The following is a 23,012-nucleotide window of genomic DNA, read 5'->3' on the forward strand; positions in this document are numbered from 1 at the left end:
GTACATCAGTTTCAGTGTAAGTATATCAGACGCTCCCTCCCAGGACTTGGGAATTATGACTCAGATCTCTACTCAGTCCTCACAGAGGTTATGTAAACTTGGAGCTGAGACACTACCATCTTTTGCCATGGGAAGAGAGAAATGGACAAAATCAGGGGCAAGCGTGATATGCAGGTTCTAAGCATAAAGAAACAGCAAATGTGAATTCCGCAGGCAAGAACATGCTAGATGCATCCAAGGAGCAGAAAAGAGGCCAGACACAGTGGCGATGGTAGGAGATGGGGTTGGAAGGGTCCTGCAAAAGCCTGGTCCACACACAATAAGCAGGGTGCAGATGTATTCTAAGTGGCAAGAGGAAACTATTGGAGGAGGGTTGTTTAAGCAGGAAAATGACAAGATCCAACTTTCTTTTTGGAAATTGGCTTTGACTGCTGTGTAGACAACGTTTGGATAAGTCAGGGAGACAGTCAGGAGGCAGTCCCTGCCTTGGGGGAGGCAGTGGTGCTCTGAGTGGTGACCCAGAGGAGGATGGTGGGAAGGAGGAAACAGGAGTGATTCCACTGTGCCTCTCTCTTAAGGAAAACATGGCTCTTTTCTCTATCAATGGGGTTTAGAGACTCCCATTGTCTTAGTATTGATGAAAGTTAAGTGAGGTAATGTATGACAAAAGGTTGATGCAAAGTAATTTTTCAGTAAGCAGTAATTATTATTATTATTCCCCTAATAATAAAAGAGAATCCTCACCAAGCCTCCTACATTGTCTTGTAGAAAATAGACAAAACAAAGCGCTAAACTGAGAAAGAAGATGGGGTGCTGTGGCAAGACGTGTGCCTCCCCTTGAAAATGAAAGCAATGTTCTGTTCTGTTTTCTGTCCTACTTGCCATCCTTCTGTCTGAGTTTGCCCAGCTGACAGCCTTCTTCCTCTTCTACTTCAAACAGGAGATTTCTGTGACTTTTTCCTGAAGAACTACCCCATTTCTATTCCTGTAAAATTAGCCCTTGGACACATGGGTGGCTCATTCTGTTAGCTGACTGACTCTTGATTTCGACTCAGGTTATGATCTCACACAGGGCTCTGCACTGTCAGCATGGAGCCTGCTTGGGATTCTCTCTCTCTCTCTCTCTCTCTCTCTCTCTCTCTCTCCCTCTCTTTCTGCATCTCCCTGCTCTCTCTCTCTCTCAAAATAAATAAAATTTAAAAAAAATTAGTTCTTTCCTGGGAGAAAGGAGTCTTCTTCAGCAAGGTGGGCCCATTCCCTTGCTTTGGAGAGGATCTCAGGCCCCGCCTAGTCCAGGATGCAAACCCAAGCCAGGGCTAGGTGCCAGGTGAGACCAGCAGGAAGGAGCTTTGCACCGGGAGTTCTGAGCCTCTTCTCCAAGGTCATCACGCACCTCTACCCCATTGGGTTCCAGCCACGCCCTTCCAGGCCAGGACAGGGGACTGGGAGGTAACTAACCTCTAGCAAGGAAGGGAAGAGGGAGGCACTGTGTCATGATAGAAAATGCCACCATTTGTCAATATTTCTCTGCCTCAGACTTTTACTTTTTAAAAATACAAACGTGCATATAGGTAATATGTCTATGCAGTACAAAAAAAGAACACTTGCTAAATACCCCCACCCTACAACCTTGTTTGGAGATAAACTATGCATTTACAAACATATACTCTTTTTTTTTTAAATAATGTTTATTTATTTTGAGAGAGAGAGAGAGCGAGAGAGCAAGCAGGGGTGGGGTAGAGAAGGAGGGAGACAGAGAATCCCAAGCAGGTTCCAACAGCTGTCAGCACAGAGCCTGACTCAGTGCTTGAACTCACAAACCGTGAGATCATGACCTGAGTTGAAACCAAGAGTCGGTCACTTAATGGACTGAGCCACTCAGGCGGTGCAAGCATGTACTTTCTTTACCTAAATGGTAGCTTATCTAATACACTTCTTTTGTTCTTTGCTTTTGTCACTTAATTATATACTTCTACTTGCAGAACTTTCTGTATGTCTACATGTAGAGTTCTATAATAGCTGGACACTTGTGTCAAAATGTATTTAACCAGCCTCCTACATATGGAGATTTAGGCTACTTCTGGTCTTTTGTTTTTATAAACAACACTGCAAAGAATATCCTTGCACAAATGTCACTGTGTTGCAGAACTTTACATTTTTATATAGTTAGATTTATGCTTCTTTGGCTTCTGGGTTTTGGTCAAGCTCAATAAGGCCTATCCCCTTGATGATACTTTAAAAAAAAAAAACCCTTCTCTAAAAAAATTTTTTTGAGTACGTCCATGGTTTTACTTTCTCACTTATATCTTTGGATTTTCTTTTGTGGAGGTGTGATATTCGCATCCAGATTAGGATTCCTCCCGCATCAGCAGATGCTCTCCCAGGCATTTCAGACAAGAGTATTGTCACTACAGCTCAGGACCTACTAATATATCTTCATTTTACATGTGAAAAACAGAAGCCCAGAGAGGTGGAGGCATGTGGCCCAGCTCACTCAGGGAATAATTGGAAACTGGGTTCCAACGGGAAACCCAGAGACCCCACCCTTAACTACAATAAAAATAGCCTTTATTTTGAGCCAAGCAATTACTTAAAAAAATAAATACATTTTCTATTTTGGAACAGTTTTAAAGTAACAGAAAATAGTCCAGAGAGTACAGAGTTTCCATACAGAGAACAGTAGGGAGAGAATAGTACAAAGAGTTTCTCTACCCCCCCCCCCAACTCCTTTGAATGATACGTTTCTCACAGTAGATGAACCAATACTGACACATTGTTATTATTTAAAGTCCATACTTTATTCAGATTTGCTTAGATGCTTCTCCCCACCCCCTCCAGTTCCACATCCTGTATCCTCCTCATCCGACTACACTTGAACTTGGTAGTCATGTCTCTTTAGGTTCCTCTTAGCTGTTGACAGTTTCTCAGACTCCCCCTGTTTTGGATGAACTTGACAATTGGGGGAGTACTTATCAGGTATCCTGTAAAACGTCCCACGTTTGCGGTTTGTCTGTTTTTATTTCTTTTAATTAATTTTTTTCTAACGTGTATTTTGAGAGAGAGCACATGCGTGAGGAGGAGAAGGGCAGAGAGAGGGAGACAAGAGGATGGAATCAGCTCCACGCTGAAAGCAGAGAGCCTGATGAAGGGTTCAAACTCATGAAACCTTGAGATATGACCTGGGCTGGAGTTGGTCTCTTAACTGACTGAGCCACCCAGGCACTTCTGTTCTTTGTTTCTTTTTTTTAGGGAGAGAGAATGAGGGAGAGGGGCATAGGGAGAGAATCTTAAGCAGGCTCCACCACACTCAGCTTGAGGCCCCATGTGGGGGCTCAATCCCGAGACTCTGGGATCATGACCTGATCCAAAAAACCAAGAGTCTGAAGCTCCCAGGCACTGCTGTCTGATGTTTTCTTATGATTGATTAGGCTATAGTTACAGGTTTTGGGGAGAAAGACCCCACAGTTAGCGTGATTCTCATCACATCATACCAAGAGTGTATGCCATCAATGTGAACTTATCACCGTGGGGGGTTGATTTTGAATAACTGCCTGACAAAGTGTTTCCCAAGTATTATCCAGCTTAAGTTACTTGCCCTCCCACCCATAATGCACTCTTTAGAAGGAAATCACAGTGTGTAGGCCACATTTAGGGTGGAGAATTAGGCTCCACCTCCTCGAAGTATCTAAATTATTTGGAATTCTGCACAGGAGTTTTATCTACACTTCCTCATTTATTTCACTTGGCAATTACTTATATACAAATGCATATAGAATTACATTTAGTTAATCGTTCTACATTTATTTACATTTGGCAATTACTTTTAATTGCGTTTTAAACCGTACATGGATAGATGTAGAGCGATGAAACATGGATATGCCGCGAAATTTGTAACACACACTCATATGGTGAGATCCTCCCTTGCACCTTACTCAGCCAGCTCCCCAATCGCATTTACAAACGGTACAGGTATCTTTTTTTCCCCCTTTTTGTACCCAAATGGTAACTTACTAGATACACTTGTTCAGAGTCTCGGTTGTTTTTATTAATCAACCTTTTTAAGTTTAGTAAGACGTCGGGAAGCCTCCCCTTGTCTCGGCCGCTGGGTGGAGCCTTCCGGGGCCGGGGGCGCCGCAGCCGCGTCTCCGATCCCGGCTCCCGCCGCCGGCGACCGGCACTTCTACCGGCTCCCGGGCCCCCGAGGGGTCGGGCGGGCGGCGCACGTGCAAAGGGCCTCCTCCGCGCCCCGCCCCCCGCCCCGGCCTCTGTGACGTCCGCGCCGGAACCTGGAATTTCGGCTCCGGGAGCTGGCGGCGGCGGCGGCGGCGGCGGCCAGAGCGGGTCCCCGACGGCCTCTCCGGGGCGCAGGGCGCAGCCATGAGCGAGTCCAGTGCCAGTGCGCTCCCGCCAGGCAGGCCCGGCAGGCAGCCCTTCAGCCACCCAGGTAGGGCGACGGGGACCGCGCTCCCGGCGGCCCGCGGGCGAGCTGCCGGGAGCTGGGCGGGGGCCCAGCCCCTCGCCACCTGCCCGCGCCGGGTGCTCCTGGCTTTGGGGGAAAGCAGATCTCTCATACTCCTGGTGTCCTTCCTGCAGGCCATCCTCATCCAATTCAGAGGCCGCATGCCCTCCCCAAAGGAGCACCGGGATGGGAGCCCTGACCGTGTGGTGCCTTCCCGTCACTGCTCTAGGGATCCCTAATCTGTTAACTGAAAAGAGTGTGAGCGCCTCGCCAGCCCTCACATTGTGGCACGAGATGTCTGCCTCCCGTAACATTTCAGGCTTTACAGTTAGACAGACTTGGAGCTGAATTCTGCTTTGGCTGTTTATTGCTGTGTGATGTTTGGTAGATGGCCTGCCTTCTCTGAGCCTCAGATTCTTCAGCCGTAAAATGGGACTAGGATGTTGGTGGGATTAGTTGAGAGAAAAATATGTGAAGTGCCAGGCACAGTGCCTGGTACACAGAAAAGCATAATAAATGGTAGCCAGCCAAGTGTTACAGTCTTTTTCCTTTAAAAAAAAAAAAGTTTATTTATTTACTTATTTATTTTTTTAGTGCAGGAGCAGAGGAGGGGCAGAGAGAGAGAGAGAGAGAGAGAGAGAGAGAGATTCCTAAGCAGGCTCTACACCCAGTGCAGAGCCCCACACAGGGCTTGTTCCCACAACCGTGAGATCATGACCTGAGTCAGACGCTTAACTGACTTAGGCACCCCTCTTTTTCATTTTTTATCGAGTAAAACTTACAGTGAAGTGTAAGCATAGTGAATTTTTACATAACTATGTACAACTGCTACCCATTCAAGATAAAAAGTTGCCAGCACCCGGGCGGGCTTCCCAATTGTGTTTGCATCTTACATGTGCCCTGAACCTGCTGTGAGTTTTACAAGCAGCGTTTCCTCTATTTCAATTTGAGAATAGAAGTTTTGTCACAAGAATTTACAGTAAGTAAACCGTGAGTGTAGATTGGGGCATTGGGCCCTTCTGATTGGATTGTTCTCTGCATCTTGAAGAAGAGGAAGGAAGATATCTATAGAGAGACCCAAACCCTGGGAACTTGCTCAGGAATCAGAAAACAGAAGTCAGATTCATTTGGGTGCTAATTATTTTTTAGCTCATTGTTAATAGTGTTGGCATCAGTTCAACTTCAGACATTCAATCAGAGCCATTCAAGTGTTTTTTCTAGTTGGTTTCCATTTACCTTGCTCTTAGTTTGGCACAATCCATCACATTTAAGATGCCAGCCGTGGTTTCCCAGACAGAGGGCATGAGATTCATCTATTTTCGATCTCTGCTGGGTGTTTGAGGAGACTTTGTAAGCCTCTTTTTATGAGTGTCATAACTGGCTTCTCTGACTAAAAGGTCTTCCCTGTCCTTAGGACAAATGATGTTTTATCACCTTGTATCCACCAGCCTGACTGGGAGGCTCAGAAGGGATTGTGTTTGTAACTCTGTTGTACTTTGTAAATGGTGGCCTGTTCTATGGGCATCACGAAAGCACAGTTGGAGTGGCAGGAGACAAAGGGGATCTGGTTTACAGATTGGGGAATATGCATCTTTCTAAATGATGAAAATTCCTCCAATATATTGTTGCTGCCTCGGGGCCTTTGCACCAGCTGTTCTCTTTGCCTGAACTACATTTCTCTTTGATCTTCCTATGGCAGCCTCTTCCTCCTCCTGTCAGATCTCTGCTCAGATGTCACCTCAGAGAGGCAGATCTCTGGAGACTTTGTCTGAAGAAGTGCTCCCATCTCTCCTCCCCTGATTGGTTCCCTTGTTTATTCCTTCAAAGCACTTACCACCTTCTGAAGTCATCTGGTTTGATTGTTTTCTTGTCTATTAGATGTCTCTTCTACAATGTGTGTGCCATGAAAAGCAAGTGCTTTGTCTTTTTCTGCCAATACCCAGAACAGTGTCTGGTACGTAGATGCTAAATATGTGTTCAAAGAATGAATGAATGAATGAATGAATGAATGAAGTGTACCCGAAGCCACACTGACAGCTATAGCGTAGTGGCTGAGAATCTAGACTCTGGATTCCCAGATGTAAATCCTCATTTTCCATGTACTGCTTTTGTCTTCAGGCAAGGCACTGAAGTGTTTGGTGCCTCAGTTTCCTTATGTATTAAATGGAGGTAGTGACAGTACCTACTTCGGGGGTCAGTATAAGGATTAAGAAAGTTAATTTACATTAAAAACTTCGTAAGGACTTGTATTAGTTATCTATACTGTTGACAAATTATCCCCAAACCTAGAGGCTTAGAACAGTAATAATCTCTTCTTATCTCACACTTTCTGCAAGTCAGGAATTTGGGGATGACCTATCTATGTGGTTCTGGCTCAGGGTCTCTTATGAAGTTGCAATCATGGTATCAGCCAGGGATGCAAATCTTAGGAAAGCTTGCCTGTGGCTAGGGGTTCCCTTCCAAAGATGGCTTGCTCAGATGGCGAACCGACACTGGCTGTTGGCCGGAAGCCTCTCCATATGGACCTCCCAGAAGGCTGCTTGAGTGCCCTGTTGACATGGCAGATGGTCCAGGAGAGGGCAAAGAAGTCCTAATGTCTTGGATCATCCGCTCTTGGAGATCACACCTGTTATTTCTGCAGTATCTTATTGGTCACATGGGGCAGCCCTGTTCCGTGTAGAAAGGACCTATGTAAGGATGTGAATATCGGTATTTGGGGGAGACAGTCACCGGCAGCCACCTTGGAGACTTTTGTGGCTGTCACAGGACCATGTAAGTATTAACTGTTGTTATTAATGTCTCTGTTCCCTACTAGATGATAAGCCCCAGGAGGGCAAGGGCTGGGCTCACCGTCATGTCCCCATGCTTAGTATAGTGCTTAGTACATAGTACACCTTCAGGAAATAGTTGAGTGCACACCTTTCATGATTTGGTACTGTGATGCTTCTAGAGCCTGCAAAGCCCCTTCTGTTCCCTCTGCCATGGGTGCCATTCATTACCTTATTCCTTTGTAAGGCATACTCCTCTTCTTTCAGTCTGGTGTCACTTCCTCCTAGAAGCCTTCCCTGACTGCCTCCCCTTTCATAGGCTAGACTCTGTCCCTGCTTCATGCCCACATGGCCCATTGGCCTCATCCTGTCCAAGTATCCATTGGACTGTATTCTCACTTCTCTTGAGTTTTATCAGTTTTTAAAATGTTTACTTATTTTTGAGAGAGAGAGAGTGCATGCAAGTGGGGGAGGGGCAGAAAGAGAGGGAGACAGAGGATCGGAAGCAGGCTCTGGTGCAAAGCCCGATGCAGGGCTCAAACCCATGAGCCATGAGATCATAACCTGAACCAAAGTTGGATGCTTAATCAACTGAGCCACCCAGGCACCCTGAGTTATATCATTTAAAATAGTTTTTTAAAAATGTTTGTTTATTTTTGAGAGAGAGGCCCAGCACAAATGGGGGAGGGGCAGAGAGAGAGGGAGACACAGAATCCCAAGCAGGCTCCAGGCTCTGAGCTGTCAGCACAGAGCCTGACCCGGGGCTCGAATTCACGAACTGTGAGATTGTGACCTGAGTCGAAGTCGGATGCTTAACCGACTGAGCTATCCAGGTGCCCCAGCGAGTTATATCATTTTTAAGAGCAGGGATTTTGGAATTGAACAGACCCAAGTTCAGACACTGATTTGCCTCGGTTTCCATGACTAGGAAGTGAAGGTTCTGATAGGAGTAAAGGCTGGAGGCCCACCTTCTCCCAGGATCTATAGACAGGATTGCCACTCTGAGCCAGCCCCTGGCTACCTCTCCTGACCCCTGCTCCTGTCCCACTCATGCCCCCAGGCCCCAGCCACCCATTGTTCCCTTCCAGTGTTCTTCTCCTCAGGTCTGAAGGTCATTGTTCTGTTCTGCCTGATCTCAGCTGAAATGTCACCTCCGAGGAGCAAAGACCCCCCTCTATCTCAAGTGCCCCCAGGAGGCATTTGCCCACTCCATACCCCTCAGTCCCATGACTCCTGGCATGTGCTGTTTGTTGAGTGGAATGACTTGGTGTTTCCCCTTTGCCAAACATTTGCATATTCCAGTCAGTAAGCACTTCATACGACATCATCTTCAACCAGAATGCATTCAGTGATTTATTTATTTTTTAAATTTTTATTTATTTATTCTCATTATTATTATTTCAGTGTTTGATTTTGAGAGAGAGAGAGAGGGAAAGGAGGAGAGGGACAGAGAGGAGAGAATCTTAAGCAGGCCCAGGTGCCCCATTCAGTGACTTTTAAATTGAGGCATAATTCACATAACGAAATCAACTATTTGAAAGGGTCCAATCCAGTGGCATTTAGTACATTCATCACCTCTATCTAGTTGCATTGTCATCACTCCCAAAGGAAGCCCTGGGTCCATTAAGCTATCACTCCCTGATTCCCCCTTCACCCAGCCCCTGGCTGCCACCAGTCTGCATTCTCTCAGTGGGTTTACCTAGTTTAGACATTTCATAGAAATGGGATCATACAGTAGTGTGACCTTTTGTGACTCCCTTCTTTGCTTAGCGTAAACAATGTTTTCAAGGCTTATCCACATTATAGCCTGTATCCATTCTTCATTCCTTTTTATGGCTGAATATTATTCCATTGTATGGTTATACCACAGTTTGCTTATTCGTTCATCTGTTAATCCACATCTGGATTGTTTCCAGCTTTCAGCTCTTAGGAAAGATGCTGCTGTGAGCACTTGTGTACAAATGTTTGATTGAACATCTGTTTTCAGCTCTTTTGGGTAGGTGCTTAAGAGTGGAATTGCTGGCTCATGCGGTCATTCTGTGTTTAACCTTTTGAGGATTGGCCAACCTCTGGGACTCTTAACCCTCATGTGGGGGTTTGCTGTGACCATTACCCTTTTGTTCATCGGGGGTACCCAAGTGACTCAAGATGGCCTGATTGTCATTGTGTCATGGCCAGGCTTGCAACTTCTGTGATGGCTTCGGAGCCACTCACCCCTCCTCTGTCCTCCTCAAGAGGCACTACTCCGGGAAGGGGCCCTCGAGGGCCCCGATGTTGTGACTATTTGCATTGACCCCATTTTCCAGAGGGTGGGACTTAGTCTGGGCCTTTGGAGCAGGAACACTTGGAAGGGTAAGGGGTAAAACTACACAGCCCCTTTAGACTCCTTCTGTGAGGGGGTGCTGGGACCCATTTTATTATTATTACTCTTATTGTCATTATTATTATTATTTTGTTTTTAAGATAAAGAGAGTAGTAGTTTGTACCTGGCCCAGATACAAATCCCAACTTGGCCAGTTATACGGTGTGTGACCTTGAGCGAGTCCTGTTACCTCTCTGACATTCAGTTTTCTTACCCATAAAATGGGGATAATCAGACCCCTATTTGCTAGGGTCTCTGAGAGGATTTAATGAGATAAGCATGTTGAAGACTTGGGTGTTGAGCACTCAAATGGTAGCTGTTCCTATTATTATTAGTATTATTATTATTAATTATTAGGGGCTTCTGTAGCCTTAATCTTATATGGTTTGCTGATTTCATGTGCTGTGTACTTCTACTCTCTGGACTTAACGCTATTAGATAATTAAAGCAATTCTTTGGGTTGTTTCAGCCCAAGAGGTTGTATTAAGCTTGAAGACAAGTAACCATTCATCCTGCAATGTTTGTTGTCCTTACCTGCTAAGCCCATTCATCAGAGTCACTCGGCACCCTTGCTTACACATGTCCCAAGGGTCACTTGGGAGGGTGGTACCCTGAAAGGTACCCTGGGAGGGAGGGATCTTCTGCAGGACTGGACACAGCTGGAGACAGCACGCATCACTTCAGGCCACACTAGTTCTCTGGTGAGCCAGCCGTCTGACCTTGAATTGTTTTTTCCCCTCTGTCTGAAAAGGCTGAGCTCTGCCCAGCAACTCAGGCCAGATGAGGCCCAAAGGCCCTCGGTGGCTTTTTTTTTTGTTTGTTTTTGTTTTTTTCAGGAAGTGAAGAATTTAGAGGGATAAAAGGGGGAAATGACTTCTCAGTGTTGTAACCATTGTTGCAATCTGGTTGCTTTTTAAAGGAGCTTTGTTTGAGTGTGGGACCACCCAGACCTTCAGTGGGGCTCCCCCCTCCTACCAGCAGGGAGAGGAGGAAGGGAACTGACCCTGACTCATGACCGTGTACCAGGCGTGGAACCTAGTGCTGAAAGAGGCAGGCCAGGGACATGCTTTTAAGAAGCTTCTAGTCAAGCGGCGGACACACTCACTGAACAGGTAAAGAGGGAAATAGGGTAGTTACAGCTAAGTGTAGTTGCTGAGAAGGAAGTAAACAGGTGATGAGCTGGAGAGGGGAAAGGCCTGCTTAGCTGAGGTGGTCAGAGAGGTCTCTCTGAGCCGTGGACTTGTGGACGGAGGCCGGAGGGTGTAACAGAACAGCCATAGGGAGTGCAGGTGGAAAGAGCGTCCAGAAGGGCAATACAGTGAGAGCACAGGGTGGAGGTGGCAGTGATGTTGGTGTCTTTGGGGAGGCCTCAGGCTGGAGCCGACAGGAGGAGGAGAGGGGACGAGGTCAGGTGAGCAGGAACCCGTTCCTCATACGGTAGGCCCTGGTCAGCAGTGTGACTTTGGGCTCAAGTGGGTAACTTTCTCGAATTACAGCAATTCCCGAGGTGTTATTTGCCCATTTGACCCCTAAGGAAACTGAGACTCTGGGAAGTTACTTGACAAAGTACTGAAACAGAAGGACATTAATGTTGTGACTGTAGAGCCAGCATGTCTGCGTGTTTATTAGACAAATGTTTGTTTGATTTGAGATGTGCTAGGCCCCATGTCAATCTCCAGGGATGTAAGAGTGAATAAGACCCGTGGAGGTCTTTGCCCTCAAGGTTCAGACTTCAGCTCAACCTTGGGCAGAGTTCTCTGAGCTTTCCTTACTGCAGAATGAAGGCACATGTAAGAAGGACCCAGGGATGAAGTAATTGTAAGGATGACAGGAGCTAGGTATATAAAGGGCTTGGCATAATCATGGTGCATGGTAAATGCTCGGTAAAGGCTAGTTTCTGTTGTTGCTTCCAGGAATGTTGGAATTCTTTGGAGAAATCTTGGCCAAGGAAGGTAGACACTCCACAGAAGGAGTAGCTCGGTCCATAGCGAGATCCCTCACAGCACGTATTAAATCTCCCTGTACATTGAGTTCATTACTAAATGACCGGATATAAAGCACAATGTGCTGGGCACTGCTCTAAGCCAAGGGTCTGCAAACTACAACCCACGGGCCAAATCCAGCCTGCCACCTATTTTTATAAATCAAGTTTTATTAGAACACAATCATGCCCATTCATTTATGGATTATAGCTGCTTTTCTACAGCAACAGCAGAGTTGAGGAGTTGTGACAGAGACTGGGTGGTAAATAGTGGTAAATAGTAAGTTTGCTGACGTCTCTTCTAAGCATATAATAGCCATCTAATCCTCAAGATGGTCATGCCAGGTGGATCCCCATTTTACAGGTGGAAAACTAAGGCATGGAATGGTCAACAAAGTAGCAAGTGGACCTTGTATTTGACTCCGGGCAGTGGGCTTTGGAGGCTGTGCTCTTAACCACTATGTCTGTGGTCCACTCAGGCAGACAGAATCCCAGTGATTGCCCACGTATAGCCCACCGGATGCTCCGCCCACTTGAAAACCAGGAGACTTGGGTTCAGGACCCAGAGTGGCTCTGATTGCCTAGTTAGTCACTCCTCTTGAAGGCTGTTTGCTCATCTGGTCGTAAAGCCTTGCACCCAGCCAGTCCCTAGGCCCCACCCAGGTGCCAGGCGGTGTGACTCATACAGGTCCTCCTAGCCTGGCAGTTGTGAAGTCTGGCAGATGGGGGAGGCTCCCAAGGCCCGGGATCTTCCCTTCTCAGACCAGGCTCTGGCCTCCTAAGAACGAGGCCCCTCTACATTGTCCAGTACGTCGCTACTAGCCACGTGGGGCTATGCAAATATAAATTTAATAAAGTTTGCTAAAACTAAAAATTCATTTCCTGACTCTCACCAGCCCCATTTCAACTGGTCAGTAGCCACATGGACTGGGCAGTGCGGACATAGAACATGTCTGTCATTGCAGGACAGTGCATTTCGACATTTGATGCCCTGGGATAGGACATAGCCATGCCAACCTATGCAGCTCATGGACAGAAATAGCCACAGGGCTGGCCAGAGAGATCTTGTTAAATCAGAGTCAGAATATGTCATTCTGCTGCGCCAAACCCCTCATGGCTCCCACCTACTCGACTGAAAGCCAAAGTCCTCACCATGGCTCACAGACCCTGTCTGGTCTGGCCTGTCTCTCCCCTTGAACTCTTACCTCATCACTCTCTCTGCTGACTCTCCTTCAGCCATAGTGGCCTCCCTCCTGTTCCTTGAACTGAGTGGGCACGGTCCTGCCTCTGGGCCTTTGCACTTGCCCTTCTCTCTGCCTTGGATGCTCTTCTCCCCAGTAACCATGTGGCTCTTATCCCCACCCTCCACCTTCCTGCTGGCTTTGCTCCAACCCATCTCTGCTTTACTTTTCTCCACACAGTCAGCCTCTGAAATATATTACTTTTTTTTTCTTAACCTGAGCCGAAGTCAGACATTTAACCGACTGAGCCGCCCAGGTACCCCTGAAATATATTGTTCTTAACTTGCTTACTGTTGGTCTCCTCTGGCTTGCCCATAAGGGCAAGAGAATTTGTATGTCATATGCAAGGCTATGTCCCAGTCTTAGAGCAGTGCTTGGCTGGCACATAGCAGTTGCTCAGTAAATGTTTTTGAGTGACTGAGGGAATGAGTGAGTGAATGATGGATGGACAGGCAGGTGGGTGGCCTTTCCAGGAGTAAGACAGTGATGAGACCCTGGCCTTGGAGCACTTGGGGGAGCTGTCATAGCATCTTCCACTAGATCCCCTGGGTTGTGAGCCCTTGTGTTAAGGTTAGGGTTAGGGTTAGCTGTGAGCATATATTACTCAGTTAGCATTCAAAATAAAAACAATGTCAAAGAATATGAGTGGAAAGAGGTCCCCAAAATTCTGAAATCAGTGCCTACATTGCCTCGTTGGTAATATGAGACCAGATGTGCATGAGCCATTTGATCATTTCTTGAGAAATGACAGCAAAGCATGCTTCTAACAGGGCTCATTTGTGTGAAGTACCTAAATAGGAATAATATTCAGTCAACATCTCAATCATTATTTTTTGACGGCTTATTTTTTCTCCTTAAAATTTTTTTTTCACTTATGGAAAAAATATATTATCTGTATAGAGAAGAATAATGCTTATGTTCCTTAAACCCTTTTCTCACTTTTTAGTGTCCCTGCTTTGCTGGTGTGCTGAACACATGCTTTGGTCTGCCTGGTGGGTTAGCTAATGTTGCCTGTATCCCAAACACCAAATTCATTCATTCATTCATTCATTCAGTTAGTTAGTCAGTCAGCAGGTGTTTATTGAACAGTCACCATGAGTCAGGTTCTATGCTGGACCCTGGGGACTTGGCAGTGGAGGAGAGAGATGGGGCCCCTACCCTCATGGAGGTTACAGTCTTAATGGGGGAGGAAAGGGGTGAGACACTAGGTGCAAGTAAACAGTGAGGAGGGTAGAATTAGGGATGAGGGGTGCCTGGGTGGCCCAGTTGGTTAAGCATCTGACTCTTGATTTCAGCTCGGGTCATGAGCTCACAGTTCTTGAGTTCAAGCCCCACATTGGGCTCTGCTGACAGCTCAGAGCCTGGAACCTGCTTGGGACTCTCTCTCTCCCTCTCTCTCTGTCCCTCCCCTGCTCATGTGCACTGTCTCTCTCTAAATAAGTAAACTTCAAAAATTTTTAAAGTGCAGTGGGGTTGAAGGAGTGAGTGAAAGCTCACTGAGGCAGGAAGCAAGTCTGCAAACCCTCCTCCCCTCCAGAGTCCCTGCCTCAGAGTCTCGTGCAGAGAGGGGCTCCATACAGTTTGTCAAACAGAACTCATTCCCCCGGCAGCTGGCGAGAGGCCTGGACCAGATGACCCAGAAGGTCCCTTCTTGCCTGGAGTTTCTACGATTCTGTGAGTGGGAAGAAAAACCCTGAAGTGAACCCAGCACCAAATACGGCTGGGCTAGATTCTTGGCAAGCATGAGAGGGACTCTGGTGGTGGTTTGAGTGCCATTTAGATCACAGTTGGCCTGTGCCCACGTCCTGACAGTGTTCATGCTTATGGGTAGGATTTCGTGGCCTGTGGAAAAAGCCGCTAAGGAAGTTGGACCTAAGGATGCTCTTCAGGTGTACCTGCCTCTCCGCATTCATTCATTCATTCATTCATCCATCCTTCAGATGGAGGGCTGTCCCTCAGCAAGACACTGCTCTAAGTCTCAGAGAGAGTAACTTGGGCCTTAACCTGGAAGGATACCAGAAAACAGAAAAAGTACTTAATGGCCGCCCCGGCCCCCACATTCTCTGTAATTACCCAGTCATCCTCCCACCTAAATAATAATCTAAATGCCCAAATCCAGCTCCAATGGCCAATGGGTTCTAGACATTCCTAGATGGAGGCACCCCAATGTCTTAAGTATGCTCCTGCCTCCCATGCAAATAAATGGCTAACAGGCAGCCCACACACCACCCACAGGACTTAATTGTCCATGCTGACGATAACTTTCAGCTGGACCAATTCAGGAGCACATCTGACAATAACTATCATGAGACATTCTTACTCTCTAAGGATGAGAAAAGCAAGTCTCTGCGAGATGATACAACCTGTCTTTCTAAGAAGGTAAAACCAGGAGTCTGTCTGGACAGCAAAGCCTCGGGCAAGCCGCCATTTCTCTGGGCCCCAGTTTCCTTGTTGAAAAGCCAGGGCAGGGACGCCTCTGTCTACCGCTCCAGGTTGGCGTGAGAAATCCGGTGATGTCATGCTCTGACCAATGTGTGGTCGTATGAAAATGGAAGGAGATGGATCGTAGTGTTAAAAACAATGATGCCTGTGTTCAAAGGGTTGCTTGTAATTATTTGTTTTCTTGATTTGAAGATGAAGCACTTCCCGAGAATGTCTGAAGAGGAAGAGTCGTTCCTCTTTGATAACGGCCATTTGAAAATAGAGTTTTCCACCAGGGACTGTTGTTATGAAATATGAATAGGAGTATGTGGAAAAGCAATTAAATAATTTGTATTTTAGTGTTTATGAAGCACTTTCTTAAAAAAATTTTTTTTTTCATTTTTTTTTCAACGTTTTTTATTTATTTTGGGGACAGAGAGAGACAGAGCATGAATGGGGGAGGGGCAGAGAGAGAGGGAGACACAGAATCGGAAACAGGCTCCAGGATCCGAGCCATCAGCCCAGAGCCTGACGCGGGGCTCAAACTCACGGACCCTGAGATCGTGACCTGGCTGAAGTCGGACGCTTAACCGATTGCGCCACCCAGGCGCCCCCTTAAAAATTTTTTAATGCTTATTTTTGAGAGAGAGAGAGAGAGAGAGAGAGAGAGAGAGAGAGAGTGCAAGCAGCAGAGGGACAGAGAGAGAGGGAGACACAGAATCCAAAGCAGGCTCCAGGCACCAAGCTGTCAGCAGAGAGCCCTACGCTGGGCTTGAACTTGCAAACCGCAAGATCATGACCTGAGCCGAAGTCGGACCCTTAACTGACTGAGCCACCCAGGTGCCCCATGAAGCACTTTCAAATCCATGGCCCATTGAGTCATTTCATGGTGAAGACTACAGCTTTGGCATTTGGCAAACCTGTGATAGGTTCCTGATTCCAACACTTACTAGCTGTGTGAGTGGGCAAGGCGCTTAACCTCTCCAAACCTCAGTTTCTTCATCTGTAAAAGGGGATGATTCTATTCAAAGAGTAGTTTAGAGTATTTAGTGTGGTGATGTATACAGAGCACCTCAAATAGCCTGGCACAAGGTAAGTGCTCAGTAATCCTAGCTAATATTATTTGCGTTGTTTATAATGCCATCCTCAAGATCTCGCTGATGAGGTCCATGGTATTATGTGCCCCGTTCCTGAGAAGAGAAACATGTGACTCACAGACAGTCATCGTCTTGCCTGGGGTGGCCTGGCTGGTGGGTGACAAAGCCAACCCAGGCTCTAGCTCCAGCCCGTGGTCCCTGACCTCACAGTTGCTGAATATTCGACTGGTTGATGCTGCTTCATATTCAAAGACCTTTGTTTGTGGTAATAAGAGTTCTTTGTTGGTGGCCAGAAGGAGTGGCCTCCAGCCAGGGCTCTGACCCTTTAGCCTCCAGGCACACTGCGCCCCCCCTACCCCCACTGCACTCCCCACATTTGCTTTAGGAACTGCTGTTACTAATGGAAGTGTGTCATTTCCTCAGGGTGTGTTGGAGCAGGGAAATGCAAGGTTGAGTGAGATTCACAGGCTTGCACTTGGCAGCTGGCAGGGCTCCAGGCGCGTGTCTGTGTGTCATCTGCAGTGGGACAGCTGTTCCGTTGTGCCTGAACGTGCTTATCAGAGAGGCAAACATTACAGATCTGCACCGTCAGACTCCAACTCAGACAGCCCGGCCTTGGCTGGTCCCCCCCTCCCCAGCACCCCCTCCTCGTAATAGCTGTAAGTACATTTTATGGAGCCACTGTGTGCCAGGCGCTAAGTGTTTCTCCCTATGCGATTGCCTTTAACGCGCATAAGCCGGCCCCTGTGGTGGGTCCCATCCTTAGCTCTGCAGCCCCCAGAGGGATCCTCTAAAATGTGGTCAGATCGGGACATGTTTCGCCTCTGAGCCCTCAGTGGCTTCCTGTCTGCCACATCCAAGGGGCATTCCTGACCCATAGAGTCTCACTCGGTGTGGCCCCAGCCACCTCTCTGACCTCCACTTTTCCATGCTCCCTGTCCCAGTTACCTATTGTTGCTAACAGACTACTCCGAACGTGATGGCTTAGGCCATTTGATGGTTTCTGCTGATTCTGTGCATCAGGAAATCAGCAGGGCATGGAAGAGATGTTTTGCTCGGCCGCATGTCATGTCTGTTGGGTCTGGAGCGTCCAGGTAGTCCCTTCCTGCCCCTGGTGGTGCTAAAAGTGAGGGTGACCCAAGGGCTGGGGGCAGCTACAGCAGCTGCTGGGGTCAGAGCTGGGGTCTCTGGTTCTCACTGTCTGCTGGTTCCTCGCTTCTCTTCCTTGGACACCCGGGGCCTCTTCCTCTCCACTTGCCAACTTTCTACACGACAGCCTCGGCGTCCCAACAGCACAAAAGCGGACGCCTCTAGGCCTTTCAAGGATTGGGGCTACAGATGGCAGAGAAACACTTCTGTTGCGACCTTTGGTTAAAGCAAGTCACAGATCCAGTCCCGATTCAAGGGGAGGGGACCGCAGAGGGGCTGGTGTGGTTCATCACAGGTCAGCAACACCAGAACCTATCACTGCCTGTTCATTCATTCCTTTCCTGCCACACAGGCCTCTGTGCCCTTCCTCAAGCATGCCGCACACACCCCAGCCTTGGGGCCGTTGCGTTTGCTGTTTCCCTCCCCTTGGATTCCCTTCCCCAAATATACACAGGGATCAGGTCCTCTATTCAACCTCGGCTTAAATGCTACTTTAATACCAAGATCATACCCTACCTACCTTATCAGAAACGGTGCCTTCCTTCCACATGTCACCTGTCTCCTTACCCCCCTCTGGTTTTGTTTTTGCACTTTTCACCTCCTGGTGTATTTATCACCTACTTAATGTCTAATCTTCCCCTGTCCCCACCCCAGAATATAAGTGCCATGTGAGTAGGCCGTTTGCTTTGTTCACCGCAGTGTCCCTAGCTCTAGATCTGACCCTTGGTAGCCACATTTGGTGAATGAATGAGTATTTGAGATGAGGAGAGTGAAGTTCAGAGAGGTTAAGTAACTTTCCCAAAGACACACACACTAATGTTTGATAGAGCTAAGATTCAAATCCAGGCTTAATCCTTGAAGCCTTAGAAGTTTCACCACCTGTAGGGGTAATTGCTGCTTAGGTAATTATGGCTGTTTCCTATTTCCTCTCCCTGTTTCCTGTCTCCACTCAAGGTGGTTTTCCCACAACTAAAATTGGATCAGGCATAAACCCATCTTGAAGGGGGCATCCTCACCTTCCGCAGGAGGCCCTCCTTTCTTAGACCGCTGCACAAGGCACAGCAAAATTTGGCCTCCAGCTATAGCCTGGTGTGGTAGAGCAAATAATGGATTTTTGAGTCAGGCAGACCTCATTCTGTTGCCAGCGCCCCCACTCATTAGGCTAAGCATGGGCAAATTAGGAATGTCATCCATCCACCCATCCATCCATCCATCCATCCATCCACCCATCCATCCACCTAATGAGTCTTTATTGAATTCCTCTCTGAGTCAGGGATGGTGCTAGGTTCCAGGGTGCATTGGTGAAGACATCATCACCGCCCCAGCCTTCCGAGAACTTCCAGTCCACTGGAAGGGAAAGATGTGCTCACACAGTCACACAAATAAATTTATTTACAAATACTCTACTTATTTACTTATTGTGATAAGTACTGTAAAGGACTTAGTGTATGTGTAGGGGGGAATGGCACCTGTAATAGTGCAGTGGGGCAGGGGCGGTTTCCCTGAGTAAGTGACGTTTGAGTGGGAGCTAATGGGATAAATAGATGTGGCAAGTTCATTCCAGGCAGAGGGAACAGCATATGCAAAGGTTCTGAGGAGGAGGGAGCAGGGCCCATCTTAGTGTCTGAAAGATCCTAAGAAATGTGTGGTCGGAGGGCAGAGAGCCTGAGGAACTGGAGACACAGATGGGAATCCAACCAGGCAGGGCTTTGAGGGGCCTGGGCATGGGGTTGGGGAACCCGTCAGCTTTATTTTTTCATCTGTAAAATGGGAATGGCAACAGTACCTCCCTCAGTCTGAGTGAGCAGCTGTGGCCAGCTGGGTGACAGCGAGGTGTGGCGAATCTGGGATGGTCTCAGCTGGGTTGATCATCCTCTGCTGCAATGGTCTCATCCTCCAGTGGGTTAGCATTGGGCTTGTTCACAAGGCAACAGCTGGGAGCCAGAGAGCAGCAGAAGCCAGCGAGGCTTAGGAAGGGGCACAGCATCACTTCTGCTGCATCCTCTTGGTCCGAGCAGATCACAAGGCCGACCCAGATCCATGAGTGCGTGTGAAACTCTCCACACAGTGCCTGGTGCACAGGAAATGCTCTGTAAATGCGATTATTATTGTTGTTGCTATTGATGTTATCATCGTGCATTTGCATAGTGCTTTATACTTTTCAAAGTTTTGTCCTATACATCATTATAGCCTACACTGTGTGAAGAGAGTTGGGGCAAATGGTACCAGCCCCATTTGACAAATGTGGAAGAGTTCACATAACTGTCTCAGGTCACACATTTAGCTGGTGGCTGCAGCCAAACACTAGAACTCAGATATCATGTAACCTAACGCATATTTGCACACACATCTGCTGAAAGTGAACCCATTTGTGGATGATGTCGTCATCCCGAGCACCGTCCTGGTAAACAGAATAATTTAGATACAAATGTTTTAGGGGCGCCTGGGTGGTTCAGTCAATTGGGCATCCGACTTCAGCGCAGGTCATGATCTCACAGCCTGTGAGTTCAGGCTCCACGTCGGGCTCTGTGCTGACAGCTCGAGCCTGGAGCGCGCTTCAGATTCTGTGTCTCCCTGTCTCTCTGCCCCTCCCCCACTCATGCTCTGTCTCACTCTGTCTCTCAAAAATAAATAAATGTTAAAAAAAATTTTTTTAATACATTAAAAAAAAAGATACAAATGTTTTTGTCTGTGGCACAGGCTAGTGACCATCTGCTAGGTTTGTGTATGGCCTCTGAGACTCAAGTTCTCCTATGCAAGTTTTGTGTTTTTGGCTCCCAGTCTCAGTGGGGTCACTGATGATTCTCTTTTTTCTTGCTCAGAGAACCTCTCGTTGGACTCCAGTTGCTTTTCCTCTCCACCTGTGAATTTCCTTCAAGAATTGCCAAGCTATCGGTCCATTGCACGCAAGAGGACGACCATTCCTACCCGAGAGAAGCAAAGTGGCACTTTGCTAAAGCCGACAGACTCTTACAGCTCCCAGTTGGAGGGAGGAATCACTGAAAACCTCAATAGCCAATCGATTCGGAAGTATGCACTGAACATCTCTGAGAAGCGGAGGCTAAGGTTTGTTCAGTAGCCATCTGGAAGGCATTTGATGTATGTTTTAGGCACGGTGTGTTGTATGCATGGAATGCATTTCCTGAAGAGTTCACGTAATTAGAAATGTATTACTTAAGGTAATCCACACCGCAGTGACAAAGTTACCCGAACATGTAATAACTCAACATATTAGAAATTTCTTTCTTTTTTTTTTTAATGTTTTATTTATTTTTGAGAGAGAGAGAGAGAGAGAGAGAGAGAGAGGGAGAGAGCACAAGAAGCAGGTCGGGGAGGGGCGCAGAGAACAGAGGATCAAAACAGGCTCTGTACTGACAGCACAGAGCCACATGCAGGGCTGGAACTCACAAATGGTGAGATCGTGACCTGAGCTGCTGAGCTGAAGTCAGACACTCAATCAGCTGAGTCACCCAGGCGCCTCTAGAAGTTTATTTCTTGTTCACATAAAAGTCCTGGGTTCAGATCAAAGGGGAACTTTGTAGTCATTCAGGGACCCAGGCTCCCTCCGTCTTGTAGCTCTGCAGACCCCCAAAGCCTCATCATCTGTAGTTACTCCTCTCTGTTTCCCCTCCCCTCAGCTACTAATCTACTCTTTGTCTTTAGATTTGCCATTCTGGACATTTCATATACATGGAATCTTACAACATGTGACCTTTTGTACCTGGCTTCTTTCACTTAGCATCATGTTTTCAAAGTTCATCCAAGTGGTGGTGTATATCAGTATGCAGTTCCCTTTTTTTGCCTTTAACAAGGAGTGGCTTTATTTATTTATTTATTTTCTGATTTGAATATTTTATTTTATTTTATTTTTTTAATGTATGAAATTTATTGTCAGATTGGTTTCCATACAACACCCAGTGCTCATCCCAAAAGATGCCCTCTTCAGTACCCATCACCCACCCTCCCCTCCCTCCCACCCCCATCAACCCTCAGTTTGTTCTCAGTTTTTAAGAGTCTCTTACGATTTGGCTCCCTCCCTCTCTACCTTTTTTTTTCTTCTTCCCCTCCCCCATAGACTTCTGTTAAGTTTCTGAAGATCCACATAAGAGTGAAAACATATGGTATCTGTCTTTCTCTGTATGACTTATTTCACTTAACATAACACTCTCCAGTTCCATCCACGTTGCTACAAAGGGCCATATTTCATTCTTTCTCATTGCCACATAGTATTCCATTGTGTATATAAACCACAATTTCTTTTTCCATTTGTCAGTTGATGGACATTTAGGCTCTTTCCATAATTTGGCTATTGTTGACAGGGCTGCTGTAAACATTGGGGTACAAGTGCCCCTGTCCATCAGCACTCCTGTATCCCTTGGGTAAATTCCTAGCAGTGCTATTCCTGGGTCATAGGGTAGGTCTATTTTTAATTTTTTGAGGAACCTCCACACTGTTTTCTAGAGCGGCTGCACCAGTTTGCATTCCCACCAACAGTGCAAGAGGGTTCCCATTTCTCCACATCCTCTCCAACATCTATACTCTCCTGATGTGTTCATTTTAGCCACTCTGACTGGGGTGAGGTGGTATCTGAGCGTGGTTTTGATTTGCATTTCCCTGATGAGGAGTGATGTTGAGCATCTTTTCATGTGCCTGTTGGCCATCTGGAGGTCTTCTTTAGAGAAGTGTCTATTCATGTTTCCTGCCCATTTCTTCACTGGATTATTTGTTTTTCCTTTTTTTTTTTTTTAAGTTTACTTATTTGTCTTGAGAGAGAGAGGAAGAGTGTGCACGCGTGCTCATGAGCCTAGGAGAGGGGCAGAGAAAGAGGGAGAGAGAGAGAATCCCAAGTGGATTCTGCACTGTCATGCAGGGCTTAATGTCACGAACTGTGAGATCATGACCTGATCTGAAATCAAGAGGCAGATGCTAAGCTTATTGAGCCACCTAGGCACCCCCCCTTTTTAAAAATTTTTTTTAATGTTTATTTATTTTGAGAGAGGGAGAGATAGAGCACAAGCAGGGGAGGGGCAGAGATACAGGGACAGAGAGAGAGAGAGAGAGAGAGAGAGAGAGAGAGAGAGAGAGAAAGAAAGAAAGAGAATCCTAAGCAGGCCCCACAGTCAGTACAGAGCCAGATGTAGGGCTCAAACTCAAGAACCAAAAGGTCATGACCTGTGCTGAAACCAAGAGTCAGATGCTTAACCAACCGAGCCACCCTGGTGCCCCAATATGCCATTCCTTTTTATGGTTGAATGATATTTCATTGTATGGTTGTGCCTCATTTTGTTTGTCCATTCATCCATTGGTGGACATTGGGTTGTTTCTGCCTTTCAGTTCTTGTGAATAGTGCTGCTATGAAAATTTATGTACAAGTTTTTGTTTGAGACCCTGTTGTCAGTTCTTTTGGGGGTATCTACCTGGGGGTAGAATTGCTGGGTCATATCAGAATTCTGTGTTTAACATTTTGAGGAATATCCAGACTGTTTTCCTTAGCGGCTGCAGCATTTTACACTTCCACCAGCAGTGTATGAGGG

General features: G+C 46.9%; 2 protein-coding genes across 7 annotated transcripts in view; one reads left to right on the forward strand and one right to left on the reverse strand.

Moving 5' to 3' along the window:
* The window catches only part of TMC5 (transmembrane channel like 5), a 92,115-nt gene extending 87,901 nt beyond the window's left edge, over positions 1-4,214 (reverse strand). Inside the window, exon 1 of the mRNA XM_045047536.1 lies at positions 4,012-4,214. The gene's annotated coding sequence lies outside the window, so the exon portion shown is untranslated. The remainder of the gene's footprint in view (positions 1-4,011) is intronic.
* Positions 4,215-4,230: 16 nt separating this feature from the next.
* TMC7 (transmembrane channel like 7) overlaps positions 4,231-23,012 on the forward strand; it is a 56,594-nt gene continuing 37,812 nt past the window's right edge. The window contains exons 1-2 of one of the 6 annotated variants that reach the window (XM_006942272.4): positions 4,231-4,444; positions 20,301-20,544. In XM_006942272.4, coding sequence (XP_006942334.2) covers positions 4,378-4,444; positions 20,301-20,544 — 311 coding nt within the window. In that variant the 5' untranslated portion in view covers positions 4,231-4,377. Of the gene's footprint in view, positions 4,445-10,459; positions 10,702-20,300; positions 20,545-23,012 lie in introns of those variants that run through there. The other 5 variants (XM_023246456.2, XM_006942274.4, XR_006590975.1 and 2 more) reach the window with 5 other exon arrangements.

This window comes from Felis catus, chromosome E3 (assembly GCF_018350175.1).
Source record: "Felis catus isolate Fca126 chromosome E3, F.catus_Fca126_mat1.0, whole genome shotgun sequence".
In the NCBI taxonomy this organism is placed as follows: domain Eukaryota; kingdom Metazoa; phylum Chordata; class Mammalia; order Carnivora; family Felidae; genus Felis; species Felis catus.